Source organism: Heptranchias perlo, chromosome 13 (assembly GCF_035084215.1).
Source record: "Heptranchias perlo isolate sHepPer1 chromosome 13, sHepPer1.hap1, whole genome shotgun sequence".
Classification (NCBI taxonomy): Eukaryota; Metazoa; Chordata; class Chondrichthyes; order Hexanchiformes; family Hexanchidae; genus Heptranchias; species Heptranchias perlo.
The window spans coordinates 51530562-51551298 of NC_090337.1; the positions used below are offsets into that span (position 1 = coordinate 51530562).

The following is a 20737-nucleotide window of genomic DNA, read 5'->3' on the forward strand; positions in this document are numbered from 1 at the left end:
ATTACTCGTAAAATAAGGGCTTTCGTTAGTCTGCTAGGCACTTGAATATATATATACATTTTCTAAGTACAAAAAATGTGTTTCCATAGCATTTAATCCTGGGAAGAGTTATCCATTAAATTATACAGAGGCTGGTTAACAGACTTTAAGAAATGTGGGCATTTAGATTCTATGTTTGTTAAATGCTTTCTTCATTTATACACAATCTGCTCTGTTTATTTTATAGCTGTGGCATAGTTCCATGTGTCATTGAATACAAATTGTAGTCCTCTAATGAATTAAGTGCAGTGCTATGTAATTAAAGGTGCAGTATCCCTCTATTTAAAGCATTAAAGTATAGCATTGCTGTTTACATTTCTATAATAAAATATGTAATTTTACACCCATTCATTAGACACTTACTTTTTATTATAGCTATTTATTTAGAAATAAATCAGTCTATGCACACTGGTTAGTAGATTCTGAAACTATGAAATTGTGTGATTGGCAAGAAATAGGGTCCCTTTGAATAATTCAGATAAATGATTAAGTGTTGCAACCCTCCAATACATTAAAAAAAATACAATTTTAAGTCACAAAAGTTAAAACAAACCAGTTCTTGGAAAAAAAATGAAGATGCACTCTGTGAGAGAAACTTTTAATAGAATGCAAGTAAATTCTGTAACATGATTACATATAAGAAGTCATAAAATTATGGCACTACATAAATGCAACAGATAGATAAGGCAGATTATAATATTACAATAATTTTGTTCTAATGCAGTTCATTCTAATTCTATTTGTTAATGTGTTAAACCAACTGGGTTTCCTTGTATCTTTTTTTCCCTACTCATGTGCCTCCTTTGCAATCTCGACTTGTATTTCATGTTGTTCTGGAGTGTCGTAGCCCATAGTATTCCCTAGAGGAAAATGAGCATAGAAAGTGTGCGCTAGCTCCTGAATCCTATCGTAAGCTCCAATGCTTCGGAAATACTCCACATAGTTCCAGAAATCGCTGGTGGAGTAAGGCCAGTATGGTGGGCTTCGTTTTTCCACATTGTGAACTAAATAAGGAATAAAAGTCCACAAATGGGTACTTCTGATACAAGAATACAATGAGTGTGCTTGTCAGTAAGAAATATTTGATAATATAGGCACACTGGCTTCTCTATAATACATAAATAATAATACAAATATAATCCACATAAACTGATCCTTGTATACAACCTGAAGAATAATGTAAATATAATATGAGTACTCTGGTATATTAATACGGTACGAAGACCAGTAAGAATACTGAGAATGCGCTACAAGTACATTGATCCCTATACACTGCATGTATAGTAACATATGTAATACAGTTACATTGATAACTAAATATGTATAGGTATCATTAGTACACAGCATATCCTTATATCAGTAAATAAATAATAGTATAATACATTTTAATACCAAAATAATATTGCTGCTGTTCCATTAACATATATATTCCTTACCTCTTACTATTGTTAAAATTGGCAATATTAATTGTGTCCAGCTACTAATAATATTTTTTCCAAATAAATTAGGACCGGATAAAAAAAAACTATATTACATTAATTAAGTTTAATTGTATGATTTTGTACACCCGTAGTGTAAATATTTTGTAAGAGTGTTACTACAGAAAATTTATTTGAAACGTTATTTCAACTAGTATTTGCCCTTTGAACCTCACAGGCTCCCTCTGCCCGTGCAGTGGTCTAAGTATTTCCTACACAGATGCCCATTTGTACTAAGTCGATAGTGTTCTTCAAGCTATCTTATGAGGTTTAAGTAATTTATTTTTCCTCCAAATCTAAAGGACCTTAAATTTATCTTTCTTGGATGTGAATCTTACTTCCTCTTATTATCTCTACTTTCTACCTGATGACACTTAAATTATTCCATCGATCAATTCCAAATTACATTCCTACACTGGGACAATAACAGCAAATGTTATTTTAACATTTTGATCCCACAGCATGCCCAGGAACGCATTCAAGGTCTGTAAATTATACAATGGAAAAGTATTCTGCAATAAAATCAAGCCTTTTATATATTCCCAGTGCTGATAAGCTTTTATTGCAAGAATGTAAAATAAGATTTTTTACCGTCTGGCTGTCGGATCACGCTGGCATCTGCAAATAAATAAATAGAGAAATGATCAGAATTCAGAGCCGGACAACTCACAAAAGGGCTTTTCATAGCCCTGAAATAAAACACTTCCCTTGAGTAATGCCAACACATCATTTCAAGATTCTTCCAGATTACTGAACAAAATTAATATAACCGTCTTAGAATAACCCTAAAACAATTTAAAATGTTAATCGTGACTTTTCAAGTTTACAGCAATTTTGAAGTAAAAAAATGTTCCAGAAATAAATTTTATTAAACTTACCAGTCAGTATGTTCAAGATGAGAAATATAAACAACCCAATACAGACAAACCACTTCATTTTGACTATAAAAAAAAGCATAATAATTAAGTATCCAATGGTGAGTCTCAGCATTTCCAAATAATTAGCGTGAGTCATAAATTAAACTTTTTTAAAGGGTTTGCTAATAAATTAGCAAATATTAAATGAAATCACATTTTATTTACTGATCCAAGCTTATACTTACACTTAAAGACTTCTAAATAAACTTTCAATACTTACATTTTTAGTCAGGGATTGCAGTGATTAAGCTTCAGACCTTGACTGCGTTCCTGGCTTGCTGTGGGACAAAAATGTTTAAATTGGCTCGATCTAAATTAGAGGAAATAAACGTCACTTCTCCTACTCAAAGATTTTTTATAATGTGCCCTTTCTACGGATAAGCACGAATATGCTGCCATTTGTGAACGGACCAGTTAGTTTTACATCTAACAGCGCCCTCTTAAGTTAAAGCTGAAAATTTACATTTAAAAGGAGAAAAAGAACTTCCACTAGTGGACTGGATCTTTCTGGAACAATACTGGCGTGTTCGTGACACATGTCATTGTTAACGTGCAAACCAGCCAGCAAGTTCGAGGGGATTAAGAGAAACACCGTGAGTTGCGAATCTCCAGAAGTTGCTGGTTGATTTACGCCACTCCCCCGTTTGCTTCGCACAAACGGCATCTCGCCCTTAGTCTCCCCATTATTTTTAAGAACTTGCTCAATTTGCACATAATTGTCCATTAAACTCACCACAGAAAGTTAAGTCTGATAATTTACAGCGTAAGTACCTTTTTAACGACCTGATAATTGCCAGCCAATCTCACCGGGCCAGAAATTGAACAATTTAAACTGTGGAGTCTCATTCCTTCAGGGTGTAAATTGTTCTTAGAGATTCTTAAAATGTCAAATTTTAAATTTTTACATTTTTTTCCTTACTTTTCCTTTCTATCTCTTTTTTCTCTCTCTCTTAGTCCAACCTTTCTTTTCTCCTCTTTAATTCCCTTTCTGCACCTGATTTGACTCTAGTTCACCCATTCTAATCTACCCTCCTTCTCAGTCGTTCCTCTGTTTCTTTCTCAATCTTTAAATCTCATTAGTTAAGGAGATACACTGTTGGTCCTATCGTTCAGAGATCCCAGATGCCTCTTTTCTGAGAGAAGAGAGAACTATGCACTACCAAGAAAATTAAAAGGATATTAGTGATCACAGTGTTACTTTTACATCCTATCACAATACAAGAAAGAAACTTGACATCTCATGTAAAACAGGGGGAGTTTTGGAGACATAACAGCCAATAATACAATGCTCACTTTATGGGGTAAAGGGGCCTAAGGCTTGCTCAGCATCTGCTTTGTGCTATACTGTGGTCCTGAAGTGCCTGTGGTACTCAGAGAACTACACATCTGTCATGCTATAGGCTCATTAGATGCCCAAAAATTATTTAAATTACTTGATGGCTACATAGAAAGAAAGAACTTGCATTCATATAGCACCTTTCATGTCCTCATGACATCCCAAAGCACTTTGCAGCCATGTAAAATTTTTGAAGTCTAGTTATTGTAATGTAGGAAACATAGCAGCCAATTTATGCATAGCAAGGTCCCACAAACAGCAATGAGATTCATTACCTGTTTCTTTTAGTGATGTTGGTTGAGGGATAAATATTGGCCGCAACACCAGGGAGAACCCCCCTCCCCCTCCCCCTCTCTTCTACGAATAGTACCATGGGATCTTTTACATCCACCTGAGAGGACACCATATCTAGGGCCTCGGAACATGTCATCTGAAAGATGGCACCTTCAACATGACATTACTCCCTCAGTACGGCACTGGAGTGTCAGTTTAGATTATGTGCTCAGGTCTCTGGAATGGAACTGTTAACCCACAACCATCTGACTCAGAGACAAGAGTGCTACCACTGAGCCAAGGCTGACATCTTAACGATAATGAGTTTGAAGCACCTGAAACAGCGCTTCAGATGCCCAATGCTCATATAAAATAGTCACTGCATAGGACAGCCTTACCATATGTTTGGTCTTTCCTCTTAAAGTGGAGCTATTTCTTGGACTGTTCGCAAGTAACTACTGTGTTTGTTTCCACCTGTTTCAATGGCTTGCATGTTTAACTTTTCAAAAATAAAACTTATTGGGGGCTCTTTAAAGCTGGATCCCATTTACTATTTGTGCCTGTTTTTGCCTTCTGGGAATATATCTACTTAAATTCAACAATTGAGAAATTGTGCACAGTTCGTACCAACATTTCCAACATGTGATTCCAGCTGGTGAGGCTCCCGACCGACAGTCACAAAATTATCTCTCTGGAGTCAACACCCAAAATCATAACAGCTTGCTCTATGATGTTGGCTAACACTAGAAACAAATTTGTTACCATTTCATCAATCACCACACATAAAAACAACCGATATACACTGAATCCCTGCCCACTGCCACTTATAAACTTCTGCACAACTGTTTTGACCTTTCAAGTGCATAGCTCCAGGAAGTTAAAATTGCTTTGCTTAAAGGGGCACTGTCATTGTCAAAAATTGTTCATTAAACTTCTTTTGCAAGTGCCTGAGATTATGTAAATCATGTTGAATTACATCTCTGTGCCACATTTACATCACATCATTCGGGTTGAACATGATCCAGGTCTTTTCTCCCTTCCCAACAAAACAAAGTGTTTTCCAAGAACTTCTTGATGAAGACATTGCCCTTTTATCTTAACCCTTCTGCTAAGTAATTTACGTATTAATACAAATCTCTGCTGTGTGTTCCGGATGGTTTTCAGATGAATTGTCTTTGCATCATGACAGATGCAATCTCTAATTTTCTCAGTAGTGCAAATTTTACCACATCTTGTTGAAGGGAAAAAAAATGTTTAGACTGTGCGTATGGATTGAAGCAGTTAACCTTATTAAAAGCAGTTAAGCTTTTCAAGTATCAGGCAGCCCTTTATAGTATCTTATTGGGCTGCCCCCCACCCCGGCCCCCACTCTGAGGTTGGTATTCTGGGGCATGATTTTTACCTGGAGCTGGGAACTCAGCGGGTGGGTAGATTCTCACGTGCGAAACCCAGAACTAAAGTGAGCAACTCAGAATCTGCGATCGCAAGTCAATTGAAGGCACTTAAATTTACTTCCGGGTTTCGTGTCTCCAAGCTGCGCAGCGGGCGTTACTGCGCATCCGGATGACAAGATCTAAAGTCCACTATTTAAAAATGGATTTGGGAGGAGAGAGGAAGTAAAGTATGGATTCACATAGAAAAAATGCAGCACCCAGGATTTCAGATGCTTCGCTTGAAGTACTGCTGGGTGCTGTGAGAACCAGGAGGGAGGTCATTTACCCAAGCGATGGGAGAAAGAAACCTGGTTCTGCCAGCAAGAAGGCATGGCTGGAGGTGGCAGAAGAGGTGAGCAGCAGGAGCTTGGTGCCCAGGTCTTGGCTGCAGTGCAGGAAGCGGATTAATGACCTAACAATGTCAGGAAAAGTGGGTACATTTGCTGATTCATCCACATCCTGTGTTGTACAACGACCCCCCCCCACGCTCACTCTATGTTGGCAAGCCCACTCCATCGTATCACTTCTCACACCCACTTAAGTTTCAGCAGCAACCATCCTTCACTTTCTATGCACTTGCTCACTTCCCCATTTATGCACCCACCACTGCCACTTACCCCAATCCTGATGAAATGTGATTCATCTCTCTGATAGTTACCCTTTGATGCATCTGTATGATAGTCAGCCTCACCCAATGCAATGCATCCATTGGGTGAATACAGCACCTTCAGTCACTCAGTCTGTTCTTTCTTCCCTTGTAGGAGAAGAGAGTACAAAACACAAGGGAGAGGACAAGGACTGGAGTTGGACCACCACAAATAGTCCAGCTCACAGATGCGGAGGAGGAGGCCATGGAGATAAGTGGGAGTGGGACATGTTCAACCCTATCCATCGGAGATGAAGAGTCTTGGGGGGAGAAATTGAATAGGGCCTGATTTTGGGCGGGGGTAGCATGATCCGCTATTATCCTGCGCAGGCAGGACGAGATTTTCATCAGGCCTGAGGATTTATCTGCAATCTGCATTGGAAATCAGCGTTGAGTGAGGATTCCATGCCATCCACACTTTCCACCAGCAGGGGGAGCGCAAATCTCTTAAAGGCAGGCTGTCTCTTAGAAATCACTGAAAGGTAGCTGGTACCTGTTATTTGCTGAAAATAATAGTTTGCTCTCTGCACGGAGTCTGAACGGAGATCAGACATCGCACACGTAAAGCACAGATGCAGGTCCCATCTCTATGTTTACACACCGTTGAGTTATGTTAAAACATTGAATAAAGGTTGTGCACTACTGAATCCCACATCCTCCAATCTGCATGCCAGACCTCACTAATCTACCAATCTGAGTTTGTACCAGGTCTGCGAGAGTGCCTGCACCAAGGTTCTCTGCTGATGCACCAGAGGTCTTGGTGCAAGAGGTGGACAGAAAGAGGGACATCCTATATCCGCGGGGGGGTGGGGCAAGAGGCCCTCCAGACATATACCCAAAAGGCAATGGGAGGCAGTGGGGGACGAAGTCAATGCCAGGCGCACAGCATCATGAACATGGATGCTGTGCAGGAAGAAGTTCAATGCTTTGATATAAGTGGTCAAGGTGAGTGAGGTGAAATGTCAAGTGGCATCTTTTTTTTTATTCGTTCATGGGATGTGGGCGTCGCTGGTGAGGCCGGCATTTATTGCCCATCCCTAATTGCCCTTAGGAATGTGGTGGTGAGCCGCCTTCTTGAACCGCTGCAGTCCGTGTGGTTAGGAAGGGAATTCCAGGATTTTGACCCAGCGACGATGAAGGAACGGCGATATATGTCCAAGTCGGGATGGTGTGTGACTTGGAGGGGAACGTGCAGGTGGTGTTGTTCCCATGTATCTGCTGCTCTTGTCCTTCTAGGTGGTAGAGGTCGTGGGTTTGGGAGGTGCTGTCGAAGAAGCCTTGGCGAGTTGCTGCAGTGCATCCTGTGGATGGTACACACTGCAGCCACTGTGCGCCGGTGGTGAAGGGAGTGAATGTTAAGGGTGGTGGATGGGGTGCCAATCAAGTGGGCTGCTTTGTCCTGGATGGTGTCAAGCTTCTTGAATGTTGTTGGAGCTGCACTCATCCAGGCAAGTGGAGAGTATTCCATCACACTCCTGACTTGTGCCTTGTAGATGGTGGAAAGGCTTTGGGGAGTCAGGAGGTGAGTCACTTGCCACAGAATATCCAGCCTCTGACCTGCTCTTGTAGCCACAGTATTTATATGGCTGGTCCAGTTAAGTTTCTGGTCAATGGTGACCCCCAGGATGTTGATGGTGGGGAATTTGGCGATGGTAATGCCGTTGAATGTCAAGGGGAGGTGGTTAGACTCTCTCTTGTTGGAGATGGTCATTGCCTGGCACTTGTCTGGCGCGAATGTTACTTGCCACTTATGAGCCCAAGCCTGGATGTTGTCCAGGTCTTGCTGCATGCAGGCACGGACTGCTTCATTATTTGAGGGGTTGCGAATGGAACCGAACACTGTGCAATCATCAGCGAACATCCCCATTTCTGACCTTATGATGGAGGGAAGGTCATTGATGAAGCAGCTGAAGATGTTTGGGCCTCGGACACTGTCCTGAGGAACTCCTGCAGCAATGTCCTGGGGCTGAGATGATTGGCCTCCAACAACCACTACCATCTTCCTTTGTGCTAGGTATCACTCCAGTCACTGAAGAGTTTTCCCCCTGATTCCCATTGACTTCAATTTTACGCGGGCTCCTTGGTGCCACACTCGGTCAAATGCTGCCTTGATGTCAAGGGCAGTCACTCTCACCTCACCTCTGGAATTCAGCTCTTTTGTCCATGTTTGGACCAACGCTGTAATGAGGTCTGGAGCCGAGTGGTCCTGGCGGAAACCAAACTGAGCTTCGGTGAGCAGGTTATTGGTGAGTAAGTGCCGCTTGATAGCACTGTCGACGTCACCTTCCATCACTTTGCTGATGATCGTGAGTAGACTGATGGGGCGGTAATTGGCCGGATTGGATTTGTCCTGATTTTTTGCACAGGACATACCTGGGCAAATTTCCACATTGTCGGGTAGATGCCAGTGTTGTAGCTGTAGTGGAACAGCTTGGCTAGTTGCGTAGCTAGTTCTGGAGCACAAGCCTTCAGCACTACAGCCAGGATGTTTTCGGGGCTCATAGCCTTTGCTGTATCCAGTGCACTCAGCCGTTTCTTGATATCACGTGGAGTGAATCGAATTGGCTGAAGATTGGCTTCTGTGTTGGTGGGGATATCGAGAGGAGACCGAGATGGATCATCCACTCAGCACTTCTGGATGAAGATGGTTGCAAACGCTTCAGCCTTGTCTTTTGCACTCACGTGCCGGACTCCGCCATCATTGAGGATGGGGATGTTTGCAGAGCCTCCTCCTCCTATCTCCCACCAATTGCACTAATAGCCACATCCACTCCTCCACGCACTACACCCCCCATCACCCACCTACCAACGAACTTTTTCCATCAGCACTCAACTCTTCCAATCAGATGCTTCCTCTCACCCTCACGCATTACCACTGTTGCAAGCCACACACGCGCAACTCACAGGCCACACACACTGGCAGCTATTCAAACATGACAGGCACATCACCTAGATACATGTCCTACTTTCTTGCAGGCGAAGGTGGCGCATATCAGTAGGCAGCAAGTGGCAGTGACATTCAGCCCCTCGAGCCTGTTCCACCATTCAATGAGATCATGGTGGACCTGTGACCTAACTCCATATACCCGCTTTAGCCCCATATCCCTTAATACCCTTGGTTCACAGAAATCCATCAATCTCAGATTTAGAATTCACAATTGAGCTAGCATCAACTGCCATTTGCAGAAGAGCTTCCCAAACTTCTCCCAACCTTTGCATGTAGAAACATTTCCTAAATTCACTCCTGCACCGTCCTGGCTCTAAATGTTAGGCAATGTCCCCTAGTCCTCGTATTCAAATATAGGAGACCTCCAAAAACAGTTACAAATGTCTCAGCAGCCAGAAGCAATAATCCAACCACTAACCTGTAAATCCTGCATGGTCCCTTTAAATAGCGCCGGCGGGAGGTCCTTCAGGCACTCGAAGACATGTTCAGATAGTCAGGTTTAAGACTGTGTGGTGAGTTGAGCATTAAGTCCCAAAATGGTGACTATCACTTTAAATCAGCGTTGCACACTGATTGAAGCCATTTTCTCCCTACTTTATATGATTCCAGCGTTTGTTACCTGCACCTGCGCTAACTCCTATACCAAGATGGCGTCTGGCACACATCACACTTGGAACATGCGTGCGCATCCAAGACATCATCTTGGATGTCGGAGAGGCCGTGTAGCGCCGAAACAACGGGCACTGCATGGCCCAATTTAGCGCCCTTGGAACCCACAGATGCCCGGTGACAGAACTTTAACATCTTTCACACACATGATAATTTAATTTCATCAATGACTGAACTATGAGTGACCTGAGTATCGTGATTGGCATTATCGTTACTTTGCCAATGACTAATTTGTATTGTTTTTTGTTGTCTTCCAGGGCCTTCACATGTACAAGAAGTATGTGGCGAGCTGGAAGTCATCGATTCCTCAGAGGACCTCATTCCTTCTGAGGGTGCACCGTCACATGACATACAGCCATGCGCCAGTGCAGATACTGGCACTTCGGTTGGTCCTGTTAGCCAGTTATTTGGGTTGTTCTCTGGTGATTCACAACTCACAAGTGAGCACGAGCAGACGCTGGTGGCAGAGGCCGCTGTGCAGAGCCCATGTTGAGGGGTGCATTCCTCTCCAAGCTCTGCTCAGCTGGACACAGATACTGAACCCCGGGGGCCTTCATTGAGAATGAGAATGATTGAGATACAGCTGCACCTTTGCGAGGTACTGGAAAATGTGCCACGCACTCTCTTAACAATAGTGGAGAGGATGGAGGAGTCCAACTTGAACATTGGTGGATTGATGCCACAGGTGGCTGCCTCCATGGAGCTTCAAGCACGGCTCTCAAATGAGTCTATGCAGGCCATGATCACAGCCATGAAAACTTTGGAAGCCAGTATGTCTGCTGCCTTAAAAAGGATGACAGATACCTTATCCAAGGCCTTACAACGCGTCACAGATGTGCACCAAGCTGCTGTGCAACAGAGTGGTGGGAGTGATGTGGCGCTGGCCCGGGAGAGGGATGATGTTGAAAGAGGACATGAAACTGGGAACTCCATTCACAGTGCTCCCACATCTCACCCATTGCCGTCCCGCTACCCCCCCCCCACCCCCACCTCCAACCAGTACCTGAAATGCTGCCTCCTCTCCCGATGTCCGAGTCTGCCCTTGAACAGGTGCAGGTGGAGCATTCTATAGAGAGGTCCTCATGGGTTCCGAAACTCAGAGGTCTTGGGCCAAAAGCATCTCAGCAGTCAGGGCAGGGATCTGAGCAGCCTGCCTCTATCTCTGTAGAGGCCACAGGGTATGCACCACATAGAAGCGGTAGGAAGCGTAAATTTAAACAATTGTAGTTCACACTTGGGTGTTTGAAGAAATGTTATGTTGAAAAGTCTCCATTTTTTTATATTGGCACAGTGAAACTTATTGATTATCACCATGTCCACATCTTAGCCATTATTGCATCCTGAGTGTTAAGTTGCCCTTTCATTTGTTTCATGATGAATGCCACTACATGATGGGACCCATTGGGTGAATGTGCAATGGGTGTATGCATGGTTGAAGAACTGTTCTGTGCAAAGGGTGATGGATGGGGGGGTGGGTGGTTGGTGGTGTTTGTGCTAGGCAGTCTGAATATGACACTTTTATTATGAGAATCTGTGATAGATGAGGACATCCCTGGCATCCCAGGCAGCAATTTGCGTAGATGGTCTAGCAATGGGTGCCCCATCTTCATCTTCCTCCTCCTCTTCTTCAATGTTGTCGCCAACAGATGATGGACGAGCGCCTTTGTCCTCCTCCATCTGTACACCTCTCTGCTGTGCTATGTAGTGCAGGATGCAGCACACCACAATTATTCTGGAGACCCTTGTTGGTGAGTACTAAAGGGCACCTGCAGACCTATCCAGGCACCTGAAGCACATCTTCAACATGCCTATGGCTTGTTCAGTGACACATCTGGTGGTCATGTGGCTTTGGCTGTATCACTGTTGTGACTGTGACTGGTGAACTGTCCCTTCTCATCCTTCTCGACCTGTCTGCAGCCTTTGACATGGTTGATCAAACCGTCCTCCTCCAATGCCTCTCCTCCGTCATCCATCTGGGTGGGACTGCCCTCGACTAGTTCCATTCTTATCTATCCAGTCATAGCCAGAGAATCACCTGCAATGGTTTCTCTTCTGCTCTCACACCGTTACCTCTGGAGTATCCCAACGATCTATCCTTGGCCTCCTCCTATTTCTCATCTACATGCTGCCCCCTCAGCGACATCATCCAAAAACACAACGTAAGGTTCCACATGTACGCTGATGACACCCAGCTCTACCTCACCACCACCTCCCTCGACCCCTCCACTGTCTCTGATTTGTCACACTGCTCGTCCAACATCCAGTACTGGATGAACAAAAATTGACTCCAACTAAATATTGGGAAGACCAAAGACATTGCCTTGGGTCCCTGCCACAAACTCCATTCCCTTGCCACTGACTCCATCGTTCTCCCTGGCCACAGTCTGAGGCTCAACCAGACTGTTCGCAACCTTGGCATCCTATTTGCCCCTGAGATGAGCTTCCGACCACATATCCGCTCCATCACCAAGACTGCCTACTTCCACCTCCGTAACATCGCCCGTCTCCACCCCTGCCTTAGCTCATCTGCTGCTGAAACCCTCATCCATGCCTTTGTTACCTCTAGACTTGACTATTCCAATGCTGTCCTGGCTGGCCTCCCATCTTCCACCCTCCATAAACTTGAGCTCATCCAAAATTCTGCTGCTCGTATCCTAACTCGCACCAAGTCCCATTCACCCATCACTGACCTACATCGGCTACCAGTCCGGGAACGCCTCGATTTTAAAATTCTCGTCCTTGATTTCAAATTCCTCCATGGCCTCGCCCGTCCCTATTTCTGTAACCTCCTCCAGCCCTACAACCCTCTGAGATCTCTGCACTCCTCCAATTCTTGCCTCTTGCGATTTTAATCACTCCACCATTAGCGGCCGTGCCTTCTGCTACCTAGCCCCTAATCTCTGGAATTCCCTCGCTAAACCTCTCCGCCTCTCTACCTCTCCACCCTCCTTTAAGACACTCCTTAAAACCTACCTCTTTAACCAAGCTTTTGGTCACCTGTCCTAATATCGCTTTATGTGGCTTGGTGTCAAATTTTGTTTGATAATCACTCTTGTGAAGTGCCTTGGGACATTTTACTACGTTAAAGGCTCTATATAAATGTAAGTTGCTGTTGTTGTGCCTCGTTGGTGGCGATCCTCACAGGTGTTATGAGCTATGTTTGCAGGGGGTATCCCTTGTCTCCAACAAACCAGCCATTAAGCCTGTCTCCTGTTTGGAAGTGGTCTGGAATATTGGACTGATGTAGAATGAATGCATCATGACAGCTGCCAGGGGATCTGGCACACACCTGCAGAATCCTCCTCTTGTGGTCGCACACCAGCTGTGCATTGATGGTGTTATAGCCCTTTCGGTTTATGAAGTCTCCTGGCTCATGTGGTGGTCCTAGGATTGCCACTTGTGTGCAATTGATTGTGCCCTGCACCCTTGGGAAGCTAGCCAGAGAGGCGAAACCCGCTGCCCGCTCATTCTGGCTGATGTCGTCGTGAGGGAAGTTCACGTAATCGGACGCCCTGACAAACAAGCCATCCATCACCTGCCTTACACATGTGTGTGCAGACAATTGAGACATCCTGCAGATGTCACCAGTGGTGCCCTGGAAGGACCCAAAGGCAAAGAGATTGAGGGCAGCAGTGACTTTTACTGCGACGGGCAATGCGTGGCCACTAGGTCCAGCGGGGAGCAGCTCTTCCTGAAGGAGGCTGCAGATGTCTGCGTTCACCTGCTGACTCATTCTGAGCCTGCGTAGGCACTGCTCCTCAGAGAGGTCCAGGAACCTCAGCCTCTGCCTGTGAACTCTCTTACGTGGGTAATGCCTTCTACGATGTGGCCCCTCTATTGGTCCTCTTTCTGCTGTTCTCCAGGTCCTTGTCGCACACCTCTGTCTTGTTTACCTGCAGATCCCAACGCAGCATGATGTGGCTGCCGTGAATGGTCATTTTCCTCCTACTCAGATGTCCTCTGGAATACATCCATTGCGCCCCCTCATCCTCATCTTGTCAGTTTGAGAGACTCCAAAGTTTTCCTCAAACTGTTTCAACAAAGAACTCTCAGTCTTAACAAAGAACTCTCAGTCTCAACACAAGAACTCTCAGCCAAACATTTGCCTGAGAGAACTGAGAGACCAGCTGCAATGCCTAAGCTTTTATTGAGATGTATCAATCACAGGTTTAAAGGTCCAAATCAACTTCGGCTGCATCTTGCCTCTGTTTCAATGGCGAGATTCAGAAGCCATGGGAAATCCATGCAGGTGAAATGAAATTCGATTCAGGTTCAGAATCAACAAAAAATTACCTACCTCAAGTATTTCAAGTAGGTAAATTGCCCCTTTAATGATCCACCCACCAGCATTAATAGGGGACGTGACTTCTGGGCTTCAGCTGTGCACATCTAAACACGCCCACGTTAAACCCGAAAGCGGGCGTGTTGGAGCCGGGTTACGGTCACGCTTCAAAAAGCTGTTATTTAAAACTCCCACCCACCGGTTTCTATTATTGGATGCATTATTTTCCCTATCTTTGTTACTTTAAACATGCAATGCACAGATCCAAATGGTGGTAGTTGGCTAAGAATTGGCTTGCACTTCTCTTGCTTCACCAAGGCAGCACAGGTTCAGACTGGCAAAAGGCAAATTTGGGACCGGTGTCAAAGATTTTCCTTTACACATAAAAGCATCAACACATGGAATGAACCTCTGGCTGGATAATGGAGGCAAAAGTCTTGGAATCATTGAAAACTGTTGGATGTTGTGATGGGGGAACTGTAGGCTCTTTCTGGACGGACGAGGCAGGATTGACGAAATGGCCTTCTTCATTCATATTTATCATGTGAATTTATGATACGCACTTTCGATCATAACACTTCAAGCACTTAAAACAAAGGCAGTAATAAGTCTGAATTTCCTTCCCGCAGAGTTAAACACAATAATGTGATCTGAAGGATAATTTGAAGGGTAAGCTGACCAACCAGGAACACATATTTGGAATTCAAACTTGGAACGCTCCTTGATTTTCTCTCCATTAAAAAGAATGGATGGAAGATCATGGTGAGTTGTGCTCCCAGCAAGTGGAGTTAAGGCACTCCAAATAAGGCAGCAACTGCCTCCATATGCCATTACATAAAATAGATTCTATGGTGCTGGATCTATAAACTTTGAATTAAAAACAATCCTACGGTGTACCTCCACATGCAGATTGTCAAAAAGTAACCTTAATTACTTATCATACCTGTATACGTCTGTTAATTGTTGAACTCATTTTTAACTGCTTGTTGTATATTTACTTGTTGATGTGTTGCATTAACAACCCTCAACCAGGGTTTTTCCATCCTTTGTCTCCTTATTTAGGTTGAACCACACAACAATGCAATCCAATATCTTCTGGAAGTGGGACCGAGATAGATTTGTATATGAAGGCCCATGGAGGTGTACAGCTAGTCTGTTACTGGGGAGCAACAGGCATGTTTGTAGTTTTCAGTCACGGAATTCAAATCAGACATGGAAAATGACTTGGGATTTAAATTCTACACAAGTGTAAAATGGTAAGACTGACTTCAATATACTGCAAGGCCAGCCTGAGACTGATAGATGTCGGCCGTGAGGTGCAGCATGGGTTGTGCTTTCCTGCAACATGCACACTGTCAGGCAAGAGAGAACTCTACCAGCAGTTCTCCAATGGCTTTTTTTTACACCAAGTTAGAGTAGGTGGTGGTAACCGCTTTCTCATGATATTAAAAAACTTCAGCACTAAGTTTCTGCAGTGCTCAAAATATCCAAAGGTGAGCCTGAGCACTTTTTAAGCCTAGTTTTACATGAGAGTGTGAGATGCCTTTGTGGAGGTGGTTTTACGTCACTTGGCTTTGATGCACTTGGGAGTCACATCAGGACTGAAACCCAAGTTATACTGCCACTTTCACAACAATGCTTACTCAAAAACTCCATGAAATTAGCAGTATAATCGTAGCCAAGTTACATGGGGTTTTAAAACCAGGAAGCAGTATATTGTCATGTATTCGTTCCGGTCATATTTTTGTCATATTCTGCAGAATAATTGATATCTTCAGGACAGATTTACTTCCAAACACAAAAATCAGATACATAGATAATAATGCGAGTCTGAAATGTTATTTATGCTTTGTTCACAATAGTGATTGTAAATTTTCCAATATGACAGCCACAGTCTTAGGACTGATATTATCCAACATTTGAGGAAATTACTCTTTGATGTTTTGGTCGAAAGAATGAATATGACTGCAGAGTTCTTAGTTCCTCTGGACTGTATGACTAATGTTTATGGACCTGGGAATATGGAGTCTTCTATGTCAAACTGTAACTGTACATGTTGTATTACTGTGCTTTAAATGCATCCTTTTAGTGCCCAATTTAGTGAAAATCAGGTTTGTGTTTATTTCTTGTAGAAATGTAATGCTAAATAGCTTAATTATTGTTCCTGTTTTTTTCTCTTTTCTAGCTCTGTGGTCACATTTGCCCAGCTTCATAACAGCACATTACTTTTTGCAGTGTTGCCTTTCTCAAACAATCTGCAGGCTTTTAAATCTTGGCACCACCTGATCACTACTTCTTGATTGGCCTTGCTCTCTCTCCTACTTTTTTCCACCTTGATGATATCTTGCCCTATCTCCAACTCATGCATCCTTTGAGTGCAGCCGACCGTTGGCAGCTCATCATCGGTGCATTTATCCTCAGGTCATGATTGCCAATCACACTGATCACTTCTATTATTTCTCAGTGTCCACAGCTCTGATTTTCAGTCATAAGGTTTGAACCTCATTTTTGTAGATATTTATCACACCTCAATGCCGGGCTTTTATTCTCAAGGAGACTAGTAAAAACATTGGAAATTGTTACAGGGCCATAATCATATCGAGGGTTCAAATGTAATATCGTTTCATTTTATTAAAATTGTTAGGTATCAAACACTGGAAAATGGGTTTAAGTTAATTTTGGGTCACTGCATGCTGTTACTGATACCCCATGAGTGTAAATCATCACTTCCTATTTTTACAAGTATAAAGTATCAGTGCTGTGGAAAATATCATTTTTCACAAGGTTTAGTTGGACTTTGTGGTCGATTCTCACAAATGGTACATTAAAAGGATCATATGAGAAAAGAAACAAACAGCAGTTTTTGGTCAACAATAGCATTACAATACCAAAAACAGCTGTTTTACACTGTTGAGCCTATTTTTAAGATACTTTTACTCTCCTCTTATAACTCCAACCGTACCTCACACCATTTCCTGGGCCAAAAGCATGGACAGGTGACCTGCTTCCAGACCTCTGCCAATGTCCCTCTGTAAATGGAGAAGAGGTTATGGGCCAAGCTGACCTCCAACTTGACCTTTCCTGCCTCCTTATATAGAAGTGTCAGGCCCAATAAATGGGGGTTTGGTGGAGGAGGTTTGAGGGGTTCAACTGTGTCTGCCCCTCTCCAAAAAATAATAACTGAAGCTGCCCCCCACTCCTATTCCACAAGATATCCATGGCCTGCCAGTGACATGCAATAAATGACATCCATTATTTCCTATTTTAAATCAGAAATACCCAAAGAATAATACTTACAAAACAAGTACGAATGCCATTAAAAATAGCATGTTGCTTTATGCAAACAATCAGTAAATGTGAAAGGACAAAAAAAATGTCTAATTAACACCAGGTTTGCATATAGTCTGTCAAAAAGGAACAAATTGGGACTTGGGAAAATTTGCCTAAATCTGGACATTGCTTATAGTTTAGTGTACAAAATAAACATGTCTGACAGTCTTTTATTAATATGATGGAAAGCAAAAGGCCCTCCCACACACGCTCTCCGCATTGGTGGTGCCTATTTATTTAATGCTTTTCAATAGCTGAACGGAAAATGTGTAGGATCATAAAGTTACTTAGATAATCAGATGGTGGGGTTGTACTACAGGAAGTGGCTGGAAACACAGACACATCTCTTAAAGTGCCTTGTGTTTGTTCTTTTAATGCCCAGTGCAGAGCGAATTGGTGTTAGCACTCTGTGAACACAAAATCAGCCTACACACCAATAAAAATGTGGGGAATAAATAGATGAACATAAGAAATTGTAATTCGCCCACGCCCGTGAAGAAAGGTCAAGTTACACAGCAACACCACAGTGGGTGAGATGGCATTTTTGATGTGAATATTTTCACATTGGATTTTATCAACCTGGCAATCAAAATAACTGTATTTCAGAATTAAACATTTCTAATTAGTTGATATTCTTAGCAGTTTGCCTGCAATATCCAAAGGAGGGTCAGAAAACAGATGATTAGAGCAAGTGATCTGTTGCAGCAATTAATTTGTTATCACTCAGATCGGTTCACAAACCAGCAGTTCCGTGGCCTCTGGTACTTTTTCTGCAGAATTGTGGTACGAGGTCAGCAAAATTACACTTCATGGAGTACCTGTAGTCATTTGCTGAGTTCCTTTGCAGGATGCTGCCGCACAATGAATCCCTTACCTCAAGGATGGACCAAACTAAGGAAATGTTGATTTGCAGTTATTTGAGCTGTGGGCTTGGTTTGGGGCATTTCTCAGCTAACAGTTCTCATTTACCTCTCATTTGAATGTAATCTAATTCAATGCACCACACTACTGAACCTTTTACTCTGGGTAGTACATGTGGTTGTTTTCACCAATCAGTAAAATTATCTGTGTATAAAATCTATGCATCCTGGGATAAACCAAAGATTAAAAACACACCTATCCCAGTTTTGAGCTCACTCTGGAGTGATTGGGACCTTGACTGATTTATACCTTCCCCAGAATCCAGTGGGATCAGTCTGACACCCACATCCACCCTGAAAATTAACTGTTGTCAGCAAGAGATTAACAAAGACCAAAAATAAAGCTACAATTAAAAAATAACTCAGCCCTGCCAAGTGTCACTCATTAGTAGTTACAGTCACTCATTCGGTTTAAAAATGAGAAATATTTGTCCAAATTCAACATTAAACACAGTTCCACACACAGAGACATGAATTTACAATATGTCACTTTATAAATGTTACATACTATTTTCCCAATATTGACAGCTCTGATTAACTATAGGATGTGTGACCAGACAGAATTCATCACACGTCACTCACCGAGTCCGGCTCCGATCTCTTGTTCCTGTATCTGATCCGCGTTCAGGACAGTTCGAAGAAATTGAGAGGAGGCACCTGGGGAAAGGAATGAGTGAGAGAGAGGGGGAGAGTGTGAGATTGAGGGAATCCAGCTGGACGTATAGAATAGTCAAGAGTGAGAGGGGAGACTGAGGGACTCGAGCTAGATATATATAGTAAAGAGTGAGAGAGAGAGGAGGCTGTGAGACTGAGGGACTCGGGCTGGACATACATAATAGTCAAGAGTGAGAGGGGGAGCAGAGTGGGGTCATTATAAACTCATTTAATAGAAACTATATTGTTATCAATCAGAGTGGGATATTTTCAAAAAAACCTGGCGAAAATATTTGACACAGAATTTACAAAAAGGTAAAAGAGATTTCGAAGTAAATAAAAAGCAGGAGGAAAGTTAAAACAAGCCGGCAAGTTCCCTTTGTCGTTTGGATTGAAGTGAAACGCAATCGCCGATTTTCCAGTAAAGATCAATTTTTATTCGTTCTACTATTTGGAATTAGAAAGTTTTCAAACAATATTTTTGACCTATCATAATATTATACAAGCTTCTTATAAAACGAGTCTATTAAGTTTGTAACATCAATGTTTTGTAATATATTTTTCTCTCTCGAATGTATTTCACTGGCGAATTGATTATTCATGTTTAAAAGTATTTTATTTATCTCTATTGTACGGTTAGCAGGTATATTAAACTTGCAAAGTGCGAGTGAAGGGCAACAGATTCAGGATGAACTAATAAGGCATTTAAGTGTTCTGAAGTGTCCATGAGCAGAGGACTGCAGCGCTGCTTTTAGTGACTCTCCGACTATATATTCCCAGAATTTGCACTGTGATTCCCGCTGCTCTTTCTCAAGCCCTGTTGTTATTTGCTGCACTGTTGTATTTTGAGAAGTGAATGTTTGGCCATATAAAGTGCACCGTTCATTGAACCCGACGGGCAGAACACAGTTAGCGGGAAAACTGCTGTTCTGCAGATTTGCGAACTTTCCCGACATTTTAAGAGGGGAAGCAATGGTAATTCATGTATATAAATTTAAAGTAGTTTATACGTTAAAGAAAAAAATCAGCAAACATAATTAGCGGGTTGTACAACAGAAGTAATTAGTTGCTTGTACAAGTTATACACTTGTTCCTAAATATTGTGGAACGAGAGCGATTCCAAAATACGGTATAATGCAAGTTGTTGTTAAATGTGAACTGTTTGGAGCTTGAAATGTCATTTAGTATTAGTTAAAACATTTTTTTAATACATAGAAAGATCAATGTGCGAAAGTCGCCCTTTAGTTATGAACCTGACCTTTTACATCAATTCCAGAGTTAGTACCGGATAGAATTTCTTTCAGTTAATTTTAAAACGGGGGATGGCAAAATGATTTGTGACAACTTTTTTAATTTAGCACTTCAATAAATAAAGCAAAGTCTTCATGTGGGAAAATACTTTAACTGAATTTTAGTTTGGTAAATTGCACTGGTGATAAAGCAAAATCTAAGGACAATTTGTAACACAGCATTAAAACTGTTATACATAGAATGGATTCAATATTCACAGCGCTGGCTAAATATTTTTTACATGTGTATACTTTAAGTGAATCCAGTTCTCATTTGTATTTTCTACTCTTCAGTGGGACAATTTACTTCAATGGGTGAAGTTTTCCTCCGTGCATTAACTGTAGCAAAATCCCTGTAATCACCTTTACAATTTTGTTTCACCTCATAATGTGCTAACAATGTGCGGATCCTCACAATTTTTTCTGTCATTTTTTTACTGACACCTTATTTATTGTTGTGTGTACAGGAGGTAAAATTATGTCAGAAATGGAAACGAACTTTTCTGATATTTATTGTATGTCCA

At 42.4% G+C, this 20737-nt stretch overlaps 1 protein-coding gene across 4 annotated transcripts; it reads right to left on the bottom strand.

The window, feature by feature from the left end:
• Positions 1–621: 621 nt before the first annotated feature.
• Positions 622–18972, bottom strand: otos (otospiralin). 4 transcript variants are annotated; one of them, XM_067995492.1, is made up of 5 exons: positions 18853–18972; positions 2655–2712; positions 2396–2458; positions 2109–2135; positions 622–1043 (listed from the first exon to the last, which is right to left on the bottom strand). In XM_067995492.1, exons 3-5 carry the CDS (start codon positions 2451–2453, stop codon positions 826–828), a joined length of 303 nt encoding a protein of 100 aa, XP_067851593.1. In that variant the 5' UTR covers positions 2454–2458; positions 2655–2712; positions 18853–18972; the 3' UTR covers positions 622–825. The 4 variants fall into 4 exon arrangements, with proteins under 4 accessions (XP_067851593.1, XP_067851596.1, XP_067851592.1 ...); XM_067995495.1 differs by lacking the exon at positions 18853–18972 and adding an exon at positions 5446–5464; XM_067995491.1 differs by lacking the exon at positions 18853–18972 and adding an exon at positions 4671–4917.
• Between the last annotated feature and the right edge of the window lie 1765 nt (positions 18973–20737).